This window comes from Carassius gibelio, chromosome B2, assembly GCF_023724105.1.
Source record: "Carassius gibelio isolate Cgi1373 ecotype wild population from Czech Republic chromosome B2, carGib1.2-hapl.c, whole genome shotgun sequence".
NCBI lineage: Eukaryota > Metazoa > Chordata > Actinopteri > Cypriniformes > Cyprinidae > Carassius > Carassius gibelio.
This window is the reverse complement of record NC_068397.1, coordinates 12,333,393-12,359,412: the sequence shown is the minus strand read 5'-3', so window position 1 is coordinate 12,359,412 and position 26,020 is coordinate 12,333,393. Positions and strand designations below refer to the sequence as shown.

Here is a 26,020-nt window from a genome sequence, read left to right as displayed (position 1 = left end):
ATTGTGCTCAGAATTTGTGTTCCGCACATTCTCCTAAATAATTGAATAACGTTAGAAAGTGGCGCACTCAGCAGCAGCCTAACGCACTGATCACTTAGAGAAAAAAAAAATTCCCACTGGGAATTGATTTTCCTTTATTTATCAATTTATTTATTTATTAAGTATCCCACTTATCCAATCATTTGTTTATCTCTGTTCTTTGTTCCATTGAATTCTGCATAATCTCTCTCTCAAGTCCTGCAAAAGCAAAGTGTTGATAAGTTTAATTTCAGACAACTTCTGAAGCCATTCGTCGCTTTGCCTAAAAGCATATCCGTCGCTGTGAGAGTTTGCTGCAGATGCCATTGCATGAGATTTAACGAGGGAATTGTGCATGTTAATGAAGGAAACTGGAGATATTGAACTGATAGAGCAAAATGACTGGCTTGATGTAGAGTTAATTGAAAGCAAAATCCTGTAAAAGGTCTAAAACTCAGTTAATGGACAAGTTTCAGTAAAACAACCGCATATGATAGCATCGGACACATTTCCGCTCAGTGCATGAGTGCAAATGATAACTTGCTAATCTATTATTAATGAGAATGAATGGTTGGCTCCCTGCTTTGCGTATTGATCCTTGTACTCAATCCGGATTGGGTGTTTCTGCGGAACGGGAATGCTGCTAATTGCCGGGTGTCCATTTGTCATCCCCACTCTAAAGCCTTTTTTCTTAAAAGCCGTATAAATGCTTAAAACATTCCCTTAAATTCTGATGTATTTTGCAACACAAGCTTCCTCTAGGGAAGCCCTTAAATTGTCCATTTTGTAAATGGCTGTAACTTTAAGACACAAATAAAACGTGTTCTCAAATAAAAGTAAAGTTTTTTTCATCTTGTCAGGAATTTGTGTCCCACATGTCTGTCTCCTATTACACTGGCCACATGCCACTGTCTAAAGCGTGACTCTAGTCTGTAGGAAATAAATGTCAACAGGTGTCTTAGGCCACCTGTTCTGGCGCCTGTGGATTTATTGAGTTGGTTAATACAAAAGGACTAGGACGACAGCGCAGCCACCTGGGAGGTCGGGGCCCGGTCCCTCTCATCTCCTCCTATGACCTGTGCTCTCAACAGTGTCTCTTTGAGCGTCAAGTAACCCTGAGCCCTGAACCTCTCTTCTGTCAATTCACAAACATGTTGAGGGCACAACTGCACTACGCCAATCTGTTGGCTTTGAGACTTTGAGAGCTCTACATATGTTTCAAGAGCACCTAGAAGAAAAAGTCACTGGCCAATGGAAAGGTCTTCTGGATTGCCATCTCAATCAGAATATATAATAAACACCACAATAAATGTAACTAATCTGGCCTTTTTGCTTTTTAGCAAGGCCTGCATGGTTCCAAACGCACCCTAGGTTGTTTCTGACTTGACTAGGCCAGGGATTTATATTTATTTATTTAAATATAAGTGGGGGGGTGTATATATATATATATATATATATATATATATATATATATATATATATATATATAGAAAACCATTATTTATTTCAGCAAGTTGCAAAGGCAATGATTCTCTTTTTCATGTAGTCTAACTACTATACTAACACTAAAAGTTTAAATGGCAGAAATGCATAACAAAATTACAAAACTTTAAAATGAAAATAGAAAATAGACAAATAGAAATTACTTGAAAATATTAATAACTATAATAAAATTGTAATGAAACTAATTAATTTGTGTAATAAGGATGTGATTTCACACATGTTACCACCTTTTTATGATTGAAACCATGTTATATATATATTAAGGCTGCACGATGTGTCGTTTAAGCATCGATATCGCGATGTACGACTCCACAATAGTCACATCGCAGGAAGTGCGAAGTAGGCTGTCTTATTTGATCTGTTAATCATTAACTGTATGGGCCAGCTGCTCCCCGGCCCTTGACGAATGTGATTCACGGATTAATTGCACAGCTTAACCATCATAGAGTGAAAGTTGAGTGTTTTTAAGTCCTGTCAGTTTAACAGGGCAGAGAGAGAGAGAGAGCGCGAGCGAGCGAAAGAGAGAGAGAGAATGAGCGAGAGGGAGAGAGATAGAGAGAGAGTGCGAGAGAGAGCGAGAGCGTGAGAGAGAGAGAGAGAGAGAGAGATTATTAGCCCGGCCGTACACTCACCGTCTTCAAACAACACGAGTGCTGTCTTGCTCTCTCTCCCTCGCGCATATTTATCAATTGACACAATGGTGTCGATGTTTAAATCATTTAAAATGAGAATCTAAGTGTGCTCACCCCATTTTTGTTTGTAAGAAAAAATTAGATTAGATTTCATATCACAATATATATCGCAGAAAAATAAAATATCGCAATGTCATTTTTTCCCAATATCGTGCAGCACTAATGTGTATGTATATATATATATATATATATATATATATATATATATATATATATATACACACACACACACACACACACACACACACACACATATATGCAAGATCATTATTTAAAATAATTTATTATGAGCATTACTGTAGGTGGAAGAGTTAATAATCGTAATAATAATAATAATAACAACAACAACTATTATTATTATTGTTATAGTTATGTTTGGATAATTATATATTTTTAATACAAGAATAACAACACTAGTAATGCTAAATGATTGGCTGTAGTAGTAGTAGCAGAATTAAATACATTAGTGTTAATATTTTTTTTAATAGTAATATTAATATTAGTAATATAAGTAGTATTGTTGTTTGTAGTTATATAAATTGCTGCAAACCTGTTTTCAGTCTATGTGTCTATCCAAACAAAGCATACAAAAGTTAGTGGTGAATGTGTTTTTTTAGTGCTATTCTTAAAGACCATAAATTAATAAAGCTAAAGTTAGAATTGTTTGAATATCAGCTAAACGTATTGATCAAACCAATTATCTTCCTGTCTACACTCTCTTATTATCTGTCTTTCCCCAGGACCTCTGTAGTTCATTCATGCATCTCATCTGCCTAAACTCTCAGAAGTTTCTATGTACTTTAATTCGAAACATGTGCCCAGATGGGTTAATGCCCGCTGATCCTTGCTCGTAAACAAATGAGAGGAAAGCCCCCCACATGCTGAGTAAATCTAATAGAATTGTCATGACAGATGTTAGAGCACTCTTGTATGTCAAAGTGGCGCTAATCTCAAGCTGTAAATCTCACGCACACCCAAGTATCCATGTTTTTGGAAAATCCCAGCAAGGTAACTGGAGAATCTTGTTGAGGTTTTACCCATTAAACTACCAGCAGCTAACCACGAAGACTGCTACGAGGAGGCCATAAGCTCTCAAACTACCTCTCCACTCTCTTGTGTGGTCATAAAGGAGATAAAAGTGGCCAGAAAGGCTTTTATGAGGGTATGCATTGCTCTGCGGTGCCAATCAAACCGGTCTCTAGAGGAACCGGCACGTAAATGTCATTTAAATGTCAGGCCAGCCAATACCCCTGTGGGTCATGGGGGTGCTATTATGGTACACACTGGCTTAGATTTTACAATGGAGCCACATGCAGGTGCGTACACACAAACAGACTCACAGTTGTGGGCATCGTCTTCTCAGATAAAGCTCCAGTGGGGGTTATGTCCTAGAGCAAGGGCAGCCCGAGACGCCCGGCACATCCTTCTGATGATTTAACAAACACCCCGTCTGCTTGTCAGTACTTCTCCACCTTAACCCATAGCCACTATGTTATGTTAACTAGGAATTGATTTTGTTTTCTTCTGCACTACCCCTCTGATCCCAGAGTATAAAGGAGGAAGGACACCATTGCGGTGGCACCGTATTCCCTTGGCTTGTTCCCTCCAAGAGAATCATATGTACTACCGCATGTAGTCTCCACACTGCTGTAATTTATCTCTCCCTTGACTAAGAGAGGATTAGATTCCCACTGAGAGCCGCCCGCTAGAACACTACAATCTATTCCAGCGTATCCCGTGGTTCACTGGAGATGTTTCACTGTGATAATGGATTTTGTGTCCTCTTCCTTATGAACGAGATTATCAGAAATCACGATGACTGATCAACTGGGATCAGGTTAAAGGTGGTTTTCAGGGTCCAGTTTGTGTATTTTAAAGGAGGTGAAGAATTGATAAATGGGATTCTGTTAGTTTAATAAGGATTTCGGCTCTGGTGGCATTATCATTATTATCGTGGCCTAATGGTTAGAGTCAGATTTATAATCCAAAATGTTTTGAGTTCGAGTCTCGGGGTGGCAAGAATTGTTGGTGGGGGGAGTGCATGTACATCAATGAATGGCTGCCCACTGCCCCGGGTGTGTGTTTAAAGTGTGCACTCTCCATGGGTTAAATGCAGAGCATGAACCCCGAGGATGGATCACCATACTTTGCTGTAAGTCACGGAACTTTCAAGTAGTAGGTTTTGTATAATATTTAATGTTTGCAAATGTATTTTTTTACTTGTTTACTTGTGATGCATTTGTTGTTGTTTTGTTTTTTTCTTGTCTAAAATAAATCTAAAAGCAAACTTCAATTCGTAAAAAAAAAAAAAACGGTGGATATACATTTGAGAATAGCTTGTATGTGTTTTTATTTTTATTATTATTATTTTTTACAAAGTTTTGTATCACTGTTGCGTTAATCTTTTTCACTAAATAAACACAAAAGGCAATATTCCTTGTATGTTTCCTGCTTTTTAAAATATATTTATTGTTAAAAGCCTTTTTACAGAAACTTTTATGGATAAATTTGAATTAAATGCTTTTCTCTAATTTATACGTAATTGCATTAATAGCTGGGTAGACGAAAGTTACTTAGTGAACTTAAAATGAATAATGTTTGCTTTGGCCTGTATTTATTATAATATTTTATCGATTATATTAATACAATTGCATACTTTCTTTTATATTTTAGGAAACAACTCTTTGGCGCATTTTCTAAACAAAGAATGTTTAAAATCTGTCCTTGCAGACCAGCACATGTTTTATAAGGTCTAACACTGGCCTGCATGTCCTTGAAGATTATTTCCCATCCTGCAGAGAGCAGCTACAAAGAGTTGCTTGTATTTTTTTTGATAATATCTGTATGCCATAATGTTTATATACCATGAGAATCACCTTTCACCCACATCACCCACTATTTCCGCAAAATGTTGCGCAGTAGCTGCAATTCTGCCAAATGGTCTTTCTCTGCTTGATCTGGCATCGATATCCTTCGAAGCAAGCCATTACATGTTTGAAATGAGTCAGCCAATATGTTTGGGTCTTCATCTTCTAGCTTGAGCAGTGATGAAATGTGTCCCATTGTTGTTTGTATTGTAAATGCATGACAAAGGTGCAGGGTGTGTGAGCTTCTTTCCAAAAAAAGCACAAACATTAGCGTGCTCCAACCGGCCTGTTTAAAACCAACTCTGAATGTTGTTTGGCCACAAGCCTTTAGCCATACTATTGACAACGTTCCTCCTTTTGAATACAGAATGAATTGTTTTGATTCCACGTGTCCACGTGCAAGTGTTTGTAAATTCTTGGAGCCACTTTTGGCAGTTGAGTCATAGTAACAGTGTTTATTTCAGTTTTCCAGAACTGTAGCATTTAATTTAATTTCTTTATTAAAACATATATGTTCTAGGCCCAGATTTATTAAAAATGTCAAATTAGCGCTAGAGCACAATTCCATAAAAGCGCCGATGGGAGGGGAAAATTCTGTGGGTGATTCACTAAAAATGTGCACATTAAAGAACATTTTTGCCTTTTGAGCTGGTTTTGGTATGTTTTGTAAAATATTGACAAAAACATTTGTTGAATATTTGACAATGTTTGTCAATTGGTAGCTTTAGTTATTTTTATTAATGTTACAATGTCTGTTATACACAGAATAGGCCATTATGACATATGTTAGGTGACTTCAGGGCGAAAGTTAGCTTAGTTCCCGTGTGAAGAATCCCCGTTCATAACTAGCTTTACATGGTTTTGCATGACCACAGTTCAGGAACTAATGGCTGCTTTCTTTCTCTCTCTGTTTTTTTCTTTCTACCTCACTTTTCAAGGCTTGCCAAATTTCATCAAATCTCCAGAGGACCAGACGGGGATTTCGGGAGGAGTGGCATCCTTTGTGTGCCAAGCAGCGGGTGAGCCGAAGCCTCGGATCACATGGATGAAGAAAGGAAAGAAAGTTAGCTCCCAGCGCTTTGAGGTGACTAACTGTCTTTCCCTGCCTCTCCTTAGCGTGTCACTGTCTTTCCCATGCCACCTCATCATGATTCCTTTCTTCTTCCCATCATCAGTCGTTTTCGCAACACTCTTGATTTTCTTCATATGCTCACATACTCTTGTGTGTTGAAGCCAGCCACATTACAACCCTTTGTGTTGTCCCTCCGTTCCCTTTGCCCTTTTCTGTTCTCTCTGTGTTATGGTTTGAGCTGAAATCTGAAGCCAATGTACCAAGTGTGCAAATCTTTGGGTGATTTGGGGTCAGTATGGAGCACCATTATTTTTCAACAGGGAACAAAGTTGCTTTAAAAATAAAAAAAATAAATATATTTATTTATAGAGTAAAAATATTTTATTTTGCATGTGTTTTGCATTTAATTTTATTATATGTTACTTATTTGCTTACAAGCAAACAAGAATAAAGGACATAAAAAAAAATCATTTTCAGAGCAAAAATTATATAAATAAATATGGCTAAATGTTTTTTTTTTTTTTTTTGTCTTTCAAAATGGTAAATTTTCTAGTGTGTCTTCAGTGTACAAATACTTCTTTTGGAACTGCCTTGTCAAATATTGTGAAAGTATATTGCGAAAATGTTTTCAGCCATGTTGCCTAGCCCAACAAAACTAAATAGAAATTTTAAAACAAGCCCCAAAACAAATAAAAAAGTAACACAGATAAAATAAATATCTTCATATAAACAAAATAAGGCTTTGTCTGTGCTTTTTGCATTTAAATTTAGGCAGGCAACCACTGCATTTTAACCATGATCGAAACAAAGATGCTGCATACATGTAACAAGCAATTTTTTTTATCTAATTTAGATTGTATAATTCCACAGTTTGAAGCAAAAACAGAATGATTTGACTTGAGTTTTTTTATACTATAAAAAAAAAAATCTGCATGAATCCGATGCAAATTCACTCCCTGCCAGCAGGTGGCACTTAAAGCGTTTCCTTGGTTTCTGCTGTAAACAAAGGAACGCTGCACTTATGAACTTTAATATGCATTATACAAAGGCAAGATTTGAAACAGATTTAAATTGTCATATATTTGAATCGATTTTTCAACCCTATTTAGCCCCATACACACCTTGTTGATATGAAGTCTTCAGCATCATGGCAAGGCCGGTATTTGTGTAAATTGTAAAATAGAATTTCAATTATTTTAAACGCATGAGGAAATAAAGCCCATGCCAATAACAGTTGTCACAGTATCCACCAAGGATAGACATGGCAGTTCTAGGAGAATAACTCAAGACAGTACTTGGCTGAAAGTTCTGAGGGAAGTGATTAAAGACCCACCGCTCTTTGAAGATATACGATCTGTCTGAAGGTTTGTCGTAAATTTAAGACGAGAAGAGAGAAAAATATTTGACAGTGTGTCTTTCTTCTCAGGTGATTGAATTTGATGATGGCTCGGGCTCAGTTCTCCGCATACAGCCGCTGCGTACTCACAGAGATGAGGCCATCTATGAGTGCACAGCCACCAACAGCGTGGGAGAAATCAACACCAGTGCCAAACTTACTGTGCTGGAAGGTAAGTCGCCCATGTTGGCATTTGATGGCCCTTGATTTGACCAGTATTTCATAAATTCCTGCTTTTTTTGCATGACCTTTTGCCTTTATTTGGACCGTATAGTGGAGAATGACAGGAAAAGATGGGGTGGGTGGGAGTGTGGATTTAAACAATATCTGACCAATTTATTTTTATTGACAAATGTATCTATTTTAAAATCCTCAAGCCATAACAAATGCTGAAATTATTAGTTATAAAAATGTTGATTATAAAATAACATTTTTAACATTTTTAATGTTTATATATATATATATATATATATATATATATATATATATATATATATATATATATATATATATATATATATATATATATATATAAAATGTAAGTATTTTAGCATTGAAACGGCTAGTAGATTGTAAAATAAATACATTTGTAAAGGAAAAAAAGCACCAATGTGGATTTTAAGATCTTTCTAAATTGTTAGTCAAAGCAGTTGTACATTGATTTTACATCTACATTGATTTTCTTGACAGATGGTTTCTTTCATGAACATGTGTAAAGTGTCTTGCACCAATAGTGCCATATTAGGTCGTAAACCCCCATTTTAAAAAATAATTCCCTAACCAGTATTTCCATTGCCCCTGGATTGCATGCAAGTCATCAATACATTAATGTGCTGAAAAATAAGAGTGAAGCCAGAGACTGGAACATGAGCATCAAAATTCTGCTACTTTTAAAATGAATATCTTAAAATATCCCCCATAATTCCTTGTGGTAATGACTGACCCACCCCAACACCATGTGTTTGGTATTACACTGTGTAATCCCTTTTAATCTTATTTTTCACCTCCCTGTACGAGCAGACAAAGGCCATTTAGTTGAAATTAGAAGTGTTGAATGAAGAAATCATCTGATGAATGTTGAGTCCTCTGGCCCTGTTCATAGAAGAAGAGAGAGGTGCCATATTGAAGGCAGGCAGTTTGGCTCTTTTAGCAGCTTTCCACAGTGAAGTGGATAAGCTGGACGCCCACAGGATCCTACAGGACAGAATGAACTCTATTTATAGCACATTGTTCATAGCGAGCAATGCATCATTTGTGTCCTACAGCAACGCTGAAAGACCAGCACAAAGGAGAAGTTGAATGATAATGATGTTCTCTAATGACTTACTAAAGGATGTTCTCTGCGGCACATTTGGAGGGTCTTGGGAATCTCTGCCAGAAATGCAATCACCTCATCTTAAGCTCATCGAAATTATATTAGGCTGAAATATAAGACATTCATTTTGATCACTGTTCAACCAAGGCGGAACTGTGGTGCTTACACTGCTTTAAATCCAATAGGTACAGTGTTTCTTTAGCCATTTGGTGCTTTTCCTGTCTCAGTTTTCTTGGAAAAGAGATGGTATATAAATATGATAATGATTCGGTACCAAGGTGTATTTCACATTACACAGTCAGCCAGTCATTATGACAACATAAACACAATTAAATTGACATTTAGCATTAAATTGAGAGAACTACGTAAAGTGATATGAGAGAAGTGAGCACAGTTATGTGGGAAAGCAGTTGTCGCATGATTGACCAATTAGAATAGTATTTCAGAGAGCAAGGAAGTTTTAACATGACGCAACCTTAAGCAGTCTAGTGTTTTTGTGTTGTACGTTTTTTTGAGTTTTGCTTCTTTTGTGTTGTTTTTATTTGTGTATGTGTTTTGCTTTTGTTTTTTTTTGCTTCGGTTTGGTTTAGTTGAATGTTGCGATGTGGAAGAAAAATAAAAAGACTATCTCTCGAACAACAAGCCATTATCTACTTAAGAGAGTTCAACTTCTTAATGTTGAATGACCTGCTTTTACAGACTCGTGTTAATGTGCTAGAACTTGTTTCAGTCACAGGAATCACTCCCACCTGAGGTAAGCTCGTCATACACAGCTTAGGAAAATATTACTCACTGCGTCTGCCTTTCTTATTAGCAACTTGAATCATATTGCTAAACAATTAATGTGAACTTAACATAATTGAACCCCATTTAAACAGATGGCAATTATGAGAGCATTTCTGTTGTGATTACGATTTGTATGGCTGCTCTAGAAGCGTGAACAAGTCCTTTTCTTTAGAGGGCCACTGATGCGTCCTGACACGGCTTCAGGGTTCGTGTGTCGCAACACACTACACGTCGTGAGGAATACCAGCAGGTTTCATTTCAACTTCCAGGCTGCACTTGCACCAAGGTTGTGGGCGTTTAGTTGCTCACAGCTGTTGCCTGTTGAATAAAAATTTGCCATGCCTCTTTGTAATCACATTGTGCGGATGCCAACATGGGCCTCCGTGTGAATTCATAATGACTTCGTCTAGCTTCACCCCATTTATGCTCCTTATTTCTGTGTAGCAGAGAGATTTGAGGTTATCGACACTCAAGGACTGCAGTGAAGACTGAATGCAGAGCAGTTAGTTACATGTACCTTTTGCATAGTTCGGTTTAATCATTTTCATTCCATCCGCTAAAACACCATTTTAATGTTGGGTGCATTCGACCCAGAACTTTTTCTGCCATACCTACAGATGGTTGAAAAAAAAAGTTCTTGTCTCATATTAACGTGATGATGTACATACTTACATGTGTCATCTAGTGAGGAATTAGAAAGACACCCAACGTCCTCTGAATCCACAGGAATGCGTTTAATTCATGGATCAGTGGAATGTTCGTGTACATTGAGGATGTAAATAACCTCTTCAAGAGATCTACAGGTAACTTCGGGAGCTCTTGTCTATCAAAGTGTCTCCAGCCCGATAGTGTAATTGATAATCATAACTTATATTGACAGTGAATGAATATCGAATGAGCAATTTGGAGCAAACTTCAATTATTAACACTTTTAAACCAGTGATCCAGTAGGTAGAGATGGAAGTTGAGAGGAACTTAAAGGTTTTTCGCTCTGATTCAGATTTCACTTAGCGATTCCATTAATAGTTATTTTTGTTATTCTGAGGAAAAAATAATTAAAGTTGGAAAGTTACTGGAAAACCCGTCAAATTGTGCTGACTAGCAGCAGCTTGTTTAGTCTCATGTTTCAAACACCATAACTGTTCAGTTCTTATCAGATCAGATTATATTACATTAAATTCTCTGAAAAACAAAACAGGTTATTACCTGTTCATGTTTATTGCATCCAACAGGTTTTCTGTCTTTATCTCTCCTAAATCTATATACCTTATTTTTGGTTCTGTGTTTTTGTGTTTATTTACCAAATCAGTTTGTGAAGCATGTCCTGTCTTGAACATACTTTATGTGGGGGGAAAATGGTCAAGAAGCGAAGTATTCACTAGCCAGTTCTAATGAAGATTCAGTTCTCAATGCTTCGCAGTTTTACATATTTTTCCACCTAGTCAAGTAAAGGCAAAGACCAATTTGGATTAAGACCAGTATTGCCCAGCATGTTACTGACACCATTTCTCATTGACTGTGCATTTCATTACAGTTTTAGAATTTTTTATGTATTTAGATTTTTTTTTTATCTTGACGTGAAGAACGACTGTTTGGGTAATTTTGCTGAATTAAATTTTTTAGTTTTCCTGGAAGTGCATCTTTTGCGTATCCACCTTCCAAGGAAGCGCTCTCAAGTTGGCTCTGGTCTCCAACTGCTTCCCCGGCTCCAGTCAGCGGTCCGTGTCACAAGTTTAATTTCTCCCACCATCTGCTGGCTTGAAGCCCAGCGCTGTAGATCATGAGCGTTTGACAGTTACAAACTGCGTCTGTCGAGGGCGGCCTCTCCCAAGGACTCGTGCAATATGGCTGGGTGGAATCACTCACCTGGATTCTGTATCGGCATCCCTGCCGCTTTTTCGAGGGCTTTGCAGTTTAACTTCAATTACTGAATTTTGAATAAAGACTAGTTTGCTTTAACCTGCAAGTTGCCTGCGAGTTGCAAGTTGTCCCTCATTTTGTCTAACATCAATAATTAATCCTGATGGAACATGTTTGTAGCTGCCAGATCTCATTGGAGTCACTGTACAGCCAATGCATTTATAACCCTTACACCCTTCCATAAAATCATCTCTTTCCAAAGCAGTCTAGTTTGGAGGAAATGACCTCAGATGTGTGACACAGGCTTTAAATCTTTATGTAGTGGCTATTCTCTGACTGATGTTGCTCTGGTAATTGTGAATAAGTAGCCCTGTGTATCTGACAGCCATGCTCACTAGGCCGCGTAATTGGAGCAGTTCACACTTTGAGTCGTCGTGTGTCCGACAGCCTGGTCAGTGTAGCTTCAGGATGAAATGGGCATTTTCACTTTCAAAAGCTAAATACATGGAATAATGTAGTCCGGCGAACATGAGAAGTAGAAGTGAAGGTAAAAATATGTGAGATTCTGTGTTCAGGTAATAAAATATGAGGCTATGCTGTATAGTGGACATAATTTAGGTTGCAGAAAGCAATTTCCTGACTAATAAACAATAATTTGATTAAAATACCATTTCATTAGGTAATTTCAGTAAATGCCATCATTCCACAAATATATGCCTGGAATGTAATCCATAGCAGAATTAGTCACTATATTATTATATAACAAACTGGCATTTTGCAATGAATTCAGCTTTGCAATCAAAGGAATAAATACTATTTTAAAATGTATTTTAATAGAAAGCCATTACTTTAAACTGTAATAGTATTTCACAATATTGCTGTTTTTATTGTATTTTTGATCAAATAAATGCAGCCTTGTTGAGCATAATGGTGCAAAATATTAAAATTAGCTTACTGGTGCCAAGCAACAACAACAAAAACTTCACTTTAAAATATATTTAATGGCAATAATGTTTTTTTTTCTCTTTTTACTGGTATCTGAGATTATTTGCTAATTAACCAAAACATATTCAAATCAGATCTTTTACTTAAGCCCAATGTATTCAAAACTCTTTTTAAGATGCAACTGGGGTGGGGAAAAAATGTTAAAATGCTAGAGGGACAGGACGTTCCGAGACTGTGAATGTAATACATTCAAGTATCTGTTTTTCAGGTTGTTGGTTTGACAAGATGTGGTAGGACTGGCAGCTATACAGTCTGTTTTATGTTTAGTTTGATTAGCTCAGTGTCAGGGCTCTAGCACAGCCTGAAGTGAAGATGTGTTAATAGAGAGGTTCATGTGTTTGATCTTTGTTGTTCTGTCTAGTAGACTGAAAGAATAAGTAAAGGCTGTCACATACACCGAGCTGAGGGGGCTTCATTTACAGCTGCTGCCATCTTACACTTTTTTCATTTACTTTAAAGTGAACTCTAATAGAAGTAATTCAACTAAAAGGGTGTTTGAATGTGTCTTTGCTGCTTGTGTATCTTTGGATGAGATTTTTTTTTTTTTTTTAAGATGACTTTTAAGATTTTAAATGGTTTCTTAATGATTAATATTCATGTTTTCTAGTCACTAGAGCCCGACCGATATATCGGTTTGCTGATTTTATCTGCCGGTATGAGCCTGTCGCCGATATATCGGTATCGGTGAATATGCCGCCTATATATATATTTGGACTTATACTTAGGTGCGACTTATAGTCCAAAAAATACGGTGGTAGTAATAATTAAACATGTATATGTTCCGCACCAAATTCGTGGGATCCCTTCAGCTCGAGGAACCCCCTCGAACGTTAATTTAGTGTAAATCTAGAGGCCTTCTTTCAAATGAGACCACCACCGCATTGATAAGGGTTCGGGAATAACTGGTGGTTAAATTCGCAGACTGTCGGCAACTGATCTAGCAATCCCTAGGTCATATATCCGACTCAGGCTCAAATTAAGTTTTAGTAACTTAGTAAATTTAGTAACCTATAGTAAAGTTTAGTACTCCAGATTCATAAAATATGTATCTGGAGTAATAAGGTTTTTAGTTACTTTACTGTTGCAAATCTGCAATGCCTGCCTTGAGAGGGATATATTATAAAAAATAAAAAATAAATATATATATATATATATATATATATATATATATATATATATATATATATATATATTATAAAAAATATATATATATATATATATATATATATATATATATATATATATATATATACTATAAATAATACCAGTTTAGCCACCAATATACTGTGCATTTCTAGTAAGCTAAGAAAATGTTATCTGCCAGATATATATATATATATAAAATGTATTATGCATGTATTTATACCGTGTAAAAAAACAAAAAAAAAAACTTTTTGCTGTTAGCAAATATGAGACCACTCTTGCTCTCTATGTCTAGATAAGGCACTCTAACAGATCGCACATCATGTGATTTCCACACGACTGTCATGGCTCAAGGTGACTTGTGCCGTTGTGCTTGAGTGGATGAGCAGATCACCCTTCGGTTATGGTAATGGGTCACACATGTGCTGTTATGTACAAACCAGTGTGCTGTAGCATAAATAACAGCTATGTACCCATGGCAGAGCTGTAGATCATACCGAGACACAAGAAACTGGCGGACACGTAGGAAGGAGGGCGAGACGCAAAAAAACAGAGTGACAGACCCACGCGGATAAAGGAGGGAGAGAGAGACCAACGTCATACCTGCCCAACACTGATTAAGTGCCTGTTGGAGGGAAGTCAGCCTGAATATTCCGGCCAGCAAGAAAAAGTGTATTATTTCAAAGGTCATGGCATGCATTACACCTCTTTCCTCACCACCGACTTAGATAAACACCGTGCCGCTGAAATACTGCAGGCGGGACTCCGCCACTCCTAGGGTGCGGTTCACCTTTACACACGCTGCTTTGTTATTTACTACATGTCTCTGTGAGGTTGCAGATCCACACGCCTAGTTATACTATTTAAAGGTGAGGATGTTTGGGGCAAGTATTGATTATGCTGGGTCTGTTTTCTATCTGCAGTTTGGTCCTTATGAATTCCTAGCAGTGCTCACAATTAAAGTGAAGCAGGAGCTCTGACCTCAGTGAAACCCATTCGGACTACATAATCACTGTTCCAAAAACCAGCCTCTGCCAGCATCATAAATACATCATCATATGGTAGTCAGCGTAAACCAGTCACATAATACATTGTGATCAGATCTTACAAGTACAGTATACTCATTACCTTTACGTTATAGAAATACATAAATAATTCAGTTGATGATCTTAAAAATAAAAATAGAAGTTTGGGATTGGTAAGATTATTTATTTTATTTTATTTTTTTTACATAAAGAGAAACATAAGAGAAAAAAATCTCTTATGTTCCTCAAGGCTGCATGTATATTTGATCAGAAATAATTTTATGGATTTATTTGATCAAAACATTATTATTTTGAAGTAGTTTTACAATTTAAAATTCCCCTCTTCACTTAAAAAAAAAATAAGTTATATATTTATATATTTGAAAATGTAATTTATTTCAGTCATAGCAAAGCTGAATAGTCAGCAGCCATTATTCCAATCTTTAATGTCACATGATCCTACAAAAATAATTTTAATATGCTGATGTGCCGCTCAACAAACAATGTTTAAAACAGTTCTGTGTCTTGATGAATGGAAAGTAAGTATTTATTTTTCTTAAAATGTATTTTTGACTAATTGAATGCATCCTTAAAATTGTTAATTTATTGAAAATGAATGAATGAAACTTATTGGCCTCTAACTTTGAATATAGTATGCCTATAATTATCACACTAATATATATATATATATATATATATATATATATACACACACACACACACACACACACACACACACACACACACACACACACACATATATATATATAACAAGTATACATTACATGTATGTTCATCCATAGGTGTGCTTATAAAGGTTATGTTTTGTGATAATTAGGTAATCAACTACTTGTTCTTTTCTAAACAACTGATTGTTTTGTCTGCCTGGCTTAATTTTAAAAGCACTCAGTCTTGTCTCCAAAAATGCAATCCAAAAATGCAAATATAATAGCATGTAAAAGTTATCTCATACATCAGCCTGCAGGCAATGCAGCGTTCTGCTGTCTGATATCAGACTGTCACGGATATCACCTAACACTGATGTCATCTTGCATGAATGAATGCTGTTTTGTTCGGATACTGTGCCTGTCGCCTTTCACTTGCAATTGCTCTGATTCTCTAGAATTGAGTTATTTGTAATTTGTAAGGCTATATTGTCAGAGTATGATCTAATTTGAAGGTAAAGCATGGAATTTTTTCGATGTTGAAGTACTTTTTATCCCAGTTTAATATGCACAGACAACTGCAGAATAAGTAAGCCACTTGTAGGTTGATTTTCATTTTTGCTTACATTTTTAGTGGACAACGTATCTAATTTGCTGTATTTAAGTATTCACTGATGTGCCAATGAAGCTGATTTTTGGCAAGCTGGATAATGTAAAAAGCTGTTTTTTTTTATTTTTTCTCAAGAAGGACAAACCTGGACTTGAAATGCTCTCTGGAAATTAAGATATGTAGTAAAATGGATGGTGTTCTGTTGTCATATATCATTACAGAAACCCTTCTGCTCCCTCCATCAAAAGAGATGTCACCCTTAATTGCTGTCATCCATCACTCTCATACACACTCTCTGGAAATTACAAGGACATTTTGTTTCTCAAGAACTGTAAAGACTTTTACAGAAATACTACATAGTTTTTAAACAAAATATTAGTTCAGAAGTTGCCTTACCGGAGTAGAGTTTCAGTGCAGAGAATGTGTTTGTGGACCTTTGTTTTTCTGTAACAATTGAGACCTTCACATGCTTTAAAAAATAGTTCACACAAAAATGAAAATGTCTTGTCTGTATGACATTCTTTCTTCTGTAAAGTGCAATTTGAAGAATTTTGAAGAAAGTTGATGCTTTGAAAAGGTACCATTGTAATAGTGGTCATTATATGCTAGATTTCCAGCCTTTTGAAGCCTACCTTAGCTTTGTGTAACAATGTAAATGGCAACTCAACTTTACTTGCTTGTCAGACAAGTGCAATTGAGCTTTTATTTGCCATATTTGATGTGAATTGATACATTTTTATGTGTAAATAAAAGCCTAACATTTAAATCTGTTGTTCATCATATATAGTGTGACTGGTTCTCTTCTGAAGACTTTGATTAAACCGGATTTAAAAGCTCTTTATGAACCCTTTGAAGCATCAAGCTAGTTTTGTTTTTATGGATGTTCAATTGAGGGGAACTATTCCTGTAAAGGAATATGTCTTTGACAATGTCTTTAAAAAAAAAAATAGTCATAAAAAAAAGTAATTTAAAGAAGAAAAAAATAGTTATTGGTTAGAGAGTATGACTCTTAACCGTAAGGTTGTGGGTTCAAGTCCCCGGGTGCTGCAGCATAAAATGGCTGCCCACTGCTCCAGGTGTGTGTTCACAGTGTGTGTGTTCACTGCTGTGTGTGTGCACTTTGGATGGGAGATCGAATTCTGAGTATGGGTCACCATACTTGACTGTATGTCACATCACTTTTTATGCTTTTTTGTGTTCTTCAGAAGAAAGAAGTTAATGCAGGTTTGGATCAACATTAGAGTGAAAATAAATATATTTTTATTATCTTTTTTGATTTATTATTATTTTAGGGTGAACTATATCCCTGTAGCATGGAAATTACAGCAGACTCATGAGATTGGATATAAGCATGCGTGATCCGTCTCTGAAGAACGGCTTGTTCTTGTTGCGAGTGCCCCACGGTGCTTCATCACTGTTTGAGCATCCTCTTCTGCAGCGACGTGTTTGTGCAGGGTGAGAATAACTCTGGCTGACGTGGACGGGGACAGCACTCGGGCTGTTTCACAGTGGGGTCTGAGGACAGAGACTTGTCTCTTCAGCGGGGTTCTGATTAGACCCATCACCCTGCATGCCATGCTCTATTCTCCCTGGTAATTGGAGCTAGCAGGAGGTTGGCATGTACCCCTTGTGTCCTCCATTTCCCTCTTTATCCTCCCATGGTGACCCCCACCTCCCCACACGACTTCTCATGTCGGATCCAATGTAATGCGTGTTATGTCCCTCATTGCTCTGACCCACCATTGAGGACATGAAGCCTATGCATGTCTCAACCACCTTTACGGCAGCCTTGTTGTTCACATTAGCTGGGTTCACCGTTCCCTTTCTTCTGCCTTTAGGACATTTTGTCCTACTTACTCCCGAGCACCTGAAACGCCATTGTTATTCTCTTGGCAACTGCAATGCTTTGTTTTCGTAATGATGCAGAGTTAGTTTTTCTCCATTCTTTGCCCTTCTTTGGCTTCATTCAACACTCAACTTTTGTAAATATCAGATAGTTATCGCCTACTTTCGAGCCTCTGTGTTTCACCTTTATCAGATTGCGTATAGCATTGAATAGAAGTCTCAACTCGTAATTTACTGTTTCATAGAGAACAATGTTCCTTCTGTTTCCACAAAACTGATTACAGATGGATTTGTGGTATGCTACTCTGTTAGCTCCCTTTTGTGGTCACATGCATCGATAAAGCTGGGCTGCTTCTGGACTGGCTCCACAGCCAAGGAGATAATACAATAGATTGCCATCTGCGGGAGCCTGCATGGTCTTATCACTCTAGTAAGGTCTCATTAAATACACGCTTAGGGTCTCTGGACGACAACAGTAGATTTCCAGTTCAGGAAGGAAATTTGATTGGTTACGATCAAGGATACTAGTGTTAAAGTGGCACCTGTTAATGGAGGTTGTCACAAAGTCCTAACTATAAGCTTTAAAATGTCCTGAAGGACCTAGCTAATGCGAGCTAATATATATATTTTTTATGTTATGGCCAAAAAAAAAAATAATAATAATTGCTAAGTGCAAAAATGCTAAAAACGTAATTTTACAGTAATGTACAATATGAAAAAGGGGATTTATTTTGGGATTACTGAATATTAGGTTTAACAGTATTTTTATTTATTTTTTCGTATTTTTTTATATTAACTTTGTGTATAAAGAAGCGTGAGCTATTACATATCTAATATCTACCGATACCGATAAATTTAAGTATGGTACTGATATAATAGTGAAAATAGAATTTTCCATTTAAGCTTGGAAAGAAAAAGACCTAGGGATTTAATTGCACACCTTAAACTTGTCATACAACTACCATTCAAAAAGTTATGGTTATGCTCACTTATGCTTGCTAAGTCTGCATTTATTTGATAAAAATAAAAAAATAATGCTGTAAAACAATAATATTGTGAAATACTATTACAACTTAAAATAACTGTTTCTATTTTAATGTATTTTATAATGTAGTCAGTAAACCAAAAGTTCATCAATAACGAACGATAAAGCCACACCCAGTGTAAAAGAAGAGCATGATGTGTGAATGTTAGACGATATTTTGGTAGTCATGAAGCTTTGCATCACAGTCGAGCTGCTATCTTTGTTCCTCTTGAAATGCCAGTAGGCTTAACTGCATTTTTAAAGTAACATAATACAAATAAGGTGTTGACGTTGCATAAAAACTTGAGCCTGCACTCTTTGTCTGTAATTGTCAGGATTGCTGCTTCTCATATACCATGACCTCAGCCGTTTGCGTAGCCTTTCAGACAAAGGTAAAATAAAACTCTGCAACACAAGCAGAGAATCTCAGAACATGACATCACTGCCATGAAAGTTCAGTTTCTCTCTATTGACTGCTAGCAGGTATATTTCTGCAAAGCTCTCTCGCCGTTTCTCCTTACAAGATGGCATCCCAATTACCCACCAAACGTATCGCCCCGTCAGAGCCAAACACCTTGTCATAAGTGCTTCGGAGAAACAATGAAACTAGCGTTGGCAGGCTTTTTAAATTCAAGCCGCCATCTGCTGCAGCGCCCACATGTATGATACGGCAGAGACTCGGGACAGAGCGGGACATTTTGTAGACTTTTACCTATTTGTCTTAGTAATGGAGTCCTTGCTCAACTCAGTATAAGCACTCAAGAATTGTATTAAAAACACATTTCTGAGCTTTGAGTCTGTATTTTTTTTATTTATTTTTTTTATCCTCATGCATAGTAAAGAGGTGTAAGTGATAAAAGTGCTTTCAGGGACGGAGAATGGAGCTTTTATTTAGGAAATGCAAAAGCCTAACCATCAGTTTGTTTCCCACTGTGCTTTTCTATTATGGAATAAATCCATTCTTTTCTTTTACTTTTTTTTTTTTTGCTTCACGTACCGTTTGTTTCCTTATTTATTAGAACTCAGTATTCCTGTAAGAAAGTATCTGTCATTATAAACATTACTAACAAGCAAAAAACATTAGTAACATGCTTTTCAAGGTGCAGTCAGCTATTTTGTATTTCCTCATTAAAAAGTTATGAGTAGTGATGACTAGGTAAAAAAGTAGCACAAAGTACATAAGATGAAGACTTTCAGACACATTAGTTGCCTAATAAAAACTGTTTTATTTTACGTCATGGTGGCTACCATGTTGAGTTCACATGACCATCTGAATGCTTCTCATTTGATTTCAGTAACCATCCTGTTATTGGACTCTTTCACTTGTTAAATAAATGAATCATGCTAGGAAGCTAATTTCTGCAGTGGCATCAATAAACAAGAATGTTTTCTATTGCTTCATCCACACCACTAGGTGTCATTATAAAACTTTCACATAAAAAAAAAAAAACCCTGAATGAAAATTATATACACATTTAACAACACGTGTATATATGAAAATATAGAACAAGTATATCTGTTACTTTGCACTTCCAATACACTTGTGAAACTTTTTTCCTCACTTTGTCATTTTTTTGCGAAACTGATATAGAAGTCTGTAAAATCCATCTTCAGACTCAGCTCAGGAGAAACAGCAGAGTTGGTTTTCTTTCAGATGTTCTTGTGTGCTCTGTTTCTTCTCTTGCATGCTGACTGTGTGACACTTGGTAGGAATTATTTGTGTGTTTTTCCTCAAGAAAATGTATTCAATTGTTTATTCAGAAGCCGCTCAGAGAAAAGGATCGGCATAGTGATACAACCCACACTCCTACAGGTAGTTGACCTCTACTGAGCACACCGAGGTAGGAATGTACGCCTCAATACATGACAGCGCACCCTCCCAGTGGTTCCTGAAGGTCACATTTTGTATAAAAAAAAAAAAAAACAATCTTGCTGCTTTTGCTTCTTAATGAGGCATAACTTGAACAGGCTTATATTCCAAGTTACCTTGTACTGCAAAGTTCCCTCCAGCGTGGATTCTGCTCAACATTTTCCGCCTCCTAAATTATTCCTTTTCCGATGTTTTCATAAGAGAGTTAGCGATTCGTGAAATAACCCTTTTGAGATTTGCCCACTGTGTTATAGATGCGTCTGATTTACATTGTCCTGGAAGACTAGTCTCGAATTTGAAGGCATAGTCTTTTGTGAGAGCTTTTCAATTCAGCTATTTGAGAAGCATTGCTTGATGCTTTAAGGATCAATACACCAATGATTTAATGTTTAACGCACCAGAATAAGAAGACAAGATAAATCGCAGTTGTCTGCAGTGCCCTGGAGACTTTAGAAGCAGTGGAATGTTTGTCATGTGCAGAGGATTGTCTCAAACTGAATAATTCAGCCTTGCCCTTTGGCTTACCTTGGCATCAAAGAGAGAGTGTTGTTGCCGTAATGTTGTTGCTGTTGCGAATGTGAATATTGAGCATGCTGGGCTTTCATCCAAACATTTGTGTGAATGTTTGAGAAGAAAAAAATATTTGTTTAATAAGTGCCACAGTCATAGAACTGCTCATGTTTTCATGTGCTTGGAAACCATATGTTTACAGCCTTTCCTCCTTGCTTATCCTGATTCCGATATAATTACTGTTCATTTTCATATTTTTCATATAATTTGTGTTAATTACGCAAATGCTTGATACTTGGAGATATCTGCTCTGTTACTCCCTTGTGTAGAAAGGCGTCACAGTCTGTATCATAGTGGAAACAGTCTTTTCCAAACCATTGAAGGACAAAGCATTATTTACCAACTACATTTGCATTTCCAGAAAAAAAAAATGCTAAATAAATAAATAAAATAAAACAGCAGTGTTTGCAAGAAAGCGAAAGAAACATGTTAAAGTCTAGGTAAGCAGTTTTAGGCTGTGGTTTTGCATAAATGTAATTCTGCATCAGGGTAGTGGTGCATGTTTTGTTTTTTGGCTTTGGCACCTGAGTATCAACACACCACCATTTTTACAGAGTAGAGATGAAGATATAAGAAACAAAAGAGCAGTCACAATTCAGTGAATAGATGAATGTGAGAAGGAAGACCAGTGGCTAGTGAGAATGCAGTTGTTATAATGAAGTCATAGCTCTTGTTTATATCTTGAACTGGGAACATTATAACAATGCAAGTAAAACCACTATTTTAAAAGCTAAAACTTACAGCACCCTTACATTGTTAAATGTTAAAGTAACGGTACACTAAGGTCCTGTGGATTAGCCTAGCCATGCTTTGATCTTATTAATGCACAGGAGGGTTGAGTGAATTGATTTAGTGCACTAATGAGACTTGTCCCGGATTTGCCTTTGCAGGACAATTACATCTGGCTCACATCTCTAACCCCTGATTTGTAGCAATCAGATTTCTTCAAGATCATTATCCTTTTTTTTTTTTTTTTTTTTATAATTCCCTTTTTTGGCTCCTAGCTTGACATGTTTTGTTTTTGTTTTTCTGCAGAAAACCAGATTCCTCATGGCTTCCCCACCATAGACATGGGCCCTCAGCTGAAAGTGGTTGAGCGAACAAGAACAACCACGATGCTCTGTGCCGCCAGTGGGAACCCTGACCCAGAGATCACTTGGTTCAAGGACTTCCTGCCTGTAGACATCAACGGCAATGGGCGAATCAAACAGCTTCGGTCAGGTAAGGATGTCACACTTTCTAAGCCTTACAAGCACAGTAGGTACAACTAATGTACTAAACTTATATAGTCACGAATAGACATAGTTCTGTTTGCACTTACCACTTGTTTTCCATTAATCTTTTACTACAGTTTAATGAATGCCTATGCAATATTCCAACATAATAAAAACTGGAACGTCAATTGTTTTTATGCAATGTGAGGTCATTGGTCTGCCAATTTGTCTTTGCTTGCAATGGAAGGAGAAATGTTTTGACTTGGCCATCACATCAAATGAGTCTTAAGCCACGTGCAAATGGTCTGGGTAATAGTAGGCACCCTTACGGGAATGTGAGAATGCCGCGGAGAGGATCAACCACTCTATTTACATTGTAGACCTTCCTAATGGATAGACCACTCAGGTCTGACCTAGGATCAGACGGATGAACAGGACTTTGCCCAGGCTGGATTAATGGCTCCTGACTGACTCAGAGTTTATCCCTCTCCACTAAATCCACTTCATTTAGAGGGCAAGTCCACAGCAGAGCTCATTCTCTAGTTTCTAGCATCATCGTATAAGTACACAGTTGAAACTTTGAATCCAGAATCCCTTCACCTCACTTATTTCGTGGAGCTTCTTAGGTATACATAAAGTAGGGCTGTCAAAATGGCTGAAAAACTAAATTAGAATTTTGTACTTTAATATTATTTCAGTTAGGGTGAAGAAAAGCTTTTGGCTTCTCTCCCGAGGCCACAAGAGGGCACATAGAGCAAAATATTACTAATGCACGTTTATTCTAAGCATAAGAAAACATGACTGTGAAAAAAGTGCATAATGTTTGAAATAATGTTTATAAACCAATTATAATAAATTAAGTTGCTTAAACAACTGTAAACATAACAGCATCATTTATGCTTGTATAGTTTAATGGAAAAGGCGGAAAGCCAATCACACACACATCTACCACAAAGTCTTGAGATATGTTTTAAAAAAGTTAAACTTACATTCATTTTACATGGCTTTCTAAACATGCGGCTCTATTGTGCAAGATGCAAGAACAAGAGTAATAGAAGATGTCCCTATAGAAAATACTTGAAATATGCGTTGCAATGTTTAATTATTATTATTATTATTTTTTTTTGACAGCCCTAACATGAAGTCAAAAGATCAAAATGTACCGCTTCACTTAAGATTTCCTCAAAGATTTTATCTCTGGACGGCATGAGGCGCAAAGCTTTATGGCCCTTTTAGGACACTCGTAAAATAAAATTATGATAAAAAGTTAGTCTTATCTGGCTTATCTGCCATTTTAGTCTTTAGGAGAATAGAGAATTACATGTTTGCTGTTTCACTTGCGATAGATAAGCATTTTCTGATAGTGGCGTTGGGAATGGCGACGTAACCTTACCTTGTGATTTGACCGATAGGTTAAGCCAACATGAAATGGACTCATGCATGATTCATAGTTTTTTTTTTTTCATCTGACTTCACATAGTATAATAGCAATAGCAGTTGATTAACCAGTCTAAAAAATTATGAAATTACTTTACCTGCTAAGGATTGGCCAAACTTTCATTACTAGAGCCGCCATATCGCACTTACAGTTTCTTCATAACATTATGAGAGAACCATCTTAGGTATTATACAGTATTTGCCAATAGCCAAAAAGCAATTCACATATTGTTTTAGGCTGCTATTGTAATTAACAAGATTTTCGTTTTATAGAAGCTAATGCTAATGGTTAACGCAAATAATTAAATAACAAGTAATCGAAAACCATTTATCATTCTAATACATATTGCTCAACTTTTTTTTTTTTCTTGGATTTTGATTCTTTTTTCAAATATGTCAAATTATGGAAGTAAAACGAGTCAAGTTTTATGTTGACTTTAATTAGCATGCTAGCTGTTGAAAACTTATCGCTTAGCTTGCCATGGTCTGTACTTTTCTGAACAATGCTGTGAACAAAAATAACCTGAGTACACATTGTTTCACTAAGCTCTGCAAATTTTCCTTAAAGCATCAAGTTTGGCAGACTATCTCAGAATCGTAGCACAGAGAAAGTTTGCCCTCGGATCTTTTTTCCGAGCTAATTCCATTGCACCAGACAGCCAACATTCAACTAATCCTCGGAGAGCAGTAGTCTGGCTCAACTTGATTCCTCTCTGTTTAATTAAGCTTACTTTCATTTGATTCCCTTCCTTTTGTTTTCCTTATCTCTCTTTGTCTATCTCTGTTGTCTACTAACACTTCTCTTCAATCTTGTTTGCATTCAATTTACTTCACCTAGGGGGTTCGCCAATACGAGGTAAGACAGCTGAAATGTGTCTCACGAAACGTCTCCTCCATTACCTGTCTCATCACCACCGCTGTCATTTCCTGTTTGTTCAGTATATACACAACCTTTGTCCCAGCATTCAACCGGTCTCTGTTCTGATGTCTATATCTGGGGAAAACAGTACAACAGAAATACACTATTGTTCATAAGTTTAGGGTCAGCAAGATTGTATAATATTTTGTTTTCTTCATTCAGCAAGAATGAATTGAATTGAGTTTTCTCTTCAATATCAAAGAATCTTAAAAACACATATCACAAGAGGCATGAGACTTTTGAGCACTATTGTATAAATTAATAAAAAGAAAAAAAGATATTTTGAGATTTTTCACTTTTTCAGGTATTATAGGAATAATTATTTAAAATTCTGTGATCATTTACACACCCTTATGTTGTTCCAAACCTGTGGAACACAAAATTAGATATTTAGAAGAATGTCTTGGTTGCTGTTTTACAAGCAGTAAAAAAAATCTTCTTTTGTGTCCCACAGAAGATAATTGGAATTGGCATTTTGGAATTGCATGAGGGAGAGTAAATAACAAAAGAATTTTGAACTCTTTGATGAGGTGAAAAAAATAAAATAATTGATTCTTGTTAGTTACTGTGACATGCATTTGTTGTGGATATTTTCTGAGACCCGAGGCTTATTAAAATTATGCTGTGAGTTTGGGTTTCAAGCTGAAGGCCGTCTTTAGAGTCTCCAGAGTGTGTCTTTTACATTCCAGTTGGGCTGTGATGAAATTGAAATGATTAAATTTGCATACTACTTATGCTAAAATGAGTATGTATGGGAAATGAGGGCACTGCCCTGATTGTTAAGATGGAGCATTCGATCAATCACACAGTCACTCTCAGTTCTGAATGAAACATGGATTTTAGAAACACAATTGCTAGAGGCGAGTGCTTGACAAAACCTACATTACCCTACTTCAGTAGCACGGTTAGCAATCTCAGTGGTCTGAGGACCCCTGGAGTTTGACTGTAAAATGAAGTCGAAAAAGTATATTGCACATAACAAAGGGCTGTTTGTTACCACTGACTGTTGGAGCACGCCAATTCACTTCAGGTTTATGAATCAGGAAGTCTGTCTGGCCTGCTAGGGGGGGAAAAGCTGACACTGCATTATGTTCCCAAGCTTTTACTCGCTGAATTCTCAGTGTCCGTGGGAGTGATGTTAAAGCAGGTCTTTGTTCAGTTCATCTCCCCGAACTCATGTTGTT

The 26,020-nt window shown here is 36.6% G+C and overlaps 1 protein-coding gene across 7 annotated transcripts in view; it reads left to right on the top strand.

Annotated features, from left to right (window-relative positions):
- The window catches only part of ptprfb (protein tyrosine phosphatase receptor type Fb), a 179,163-nt gene that overhangs the window by 81,183 nt on the left and 71,960 nt on the right, over positions 1–26,020 (top strand). For 6 of the 7 annotated variants that reach the window (XM_052548628.1, XM_052548626.1, XM_052548627.1 and 3 more), the window contains exons 3-5: positions 6,019–6,164; positions 7,579–7,720; positions 22,302–22,487. In XM_052548628.1, coding sequence (XP_052404588.1) covers positions 6,019–6,164; positions 7,579–7,720; positions 22,302–22,487 — 474 coding nt within the window. Of the gene's footprint in view, positions 1–6,018; positions 6,165–7,578; positions 7,721–22,301; positions 22,488–24,755; positions 24,774–26,020 lie in introns of all 7 variants that reach the window. The other variant, XM_052548624.1, reaches the window with a different exon arrangement.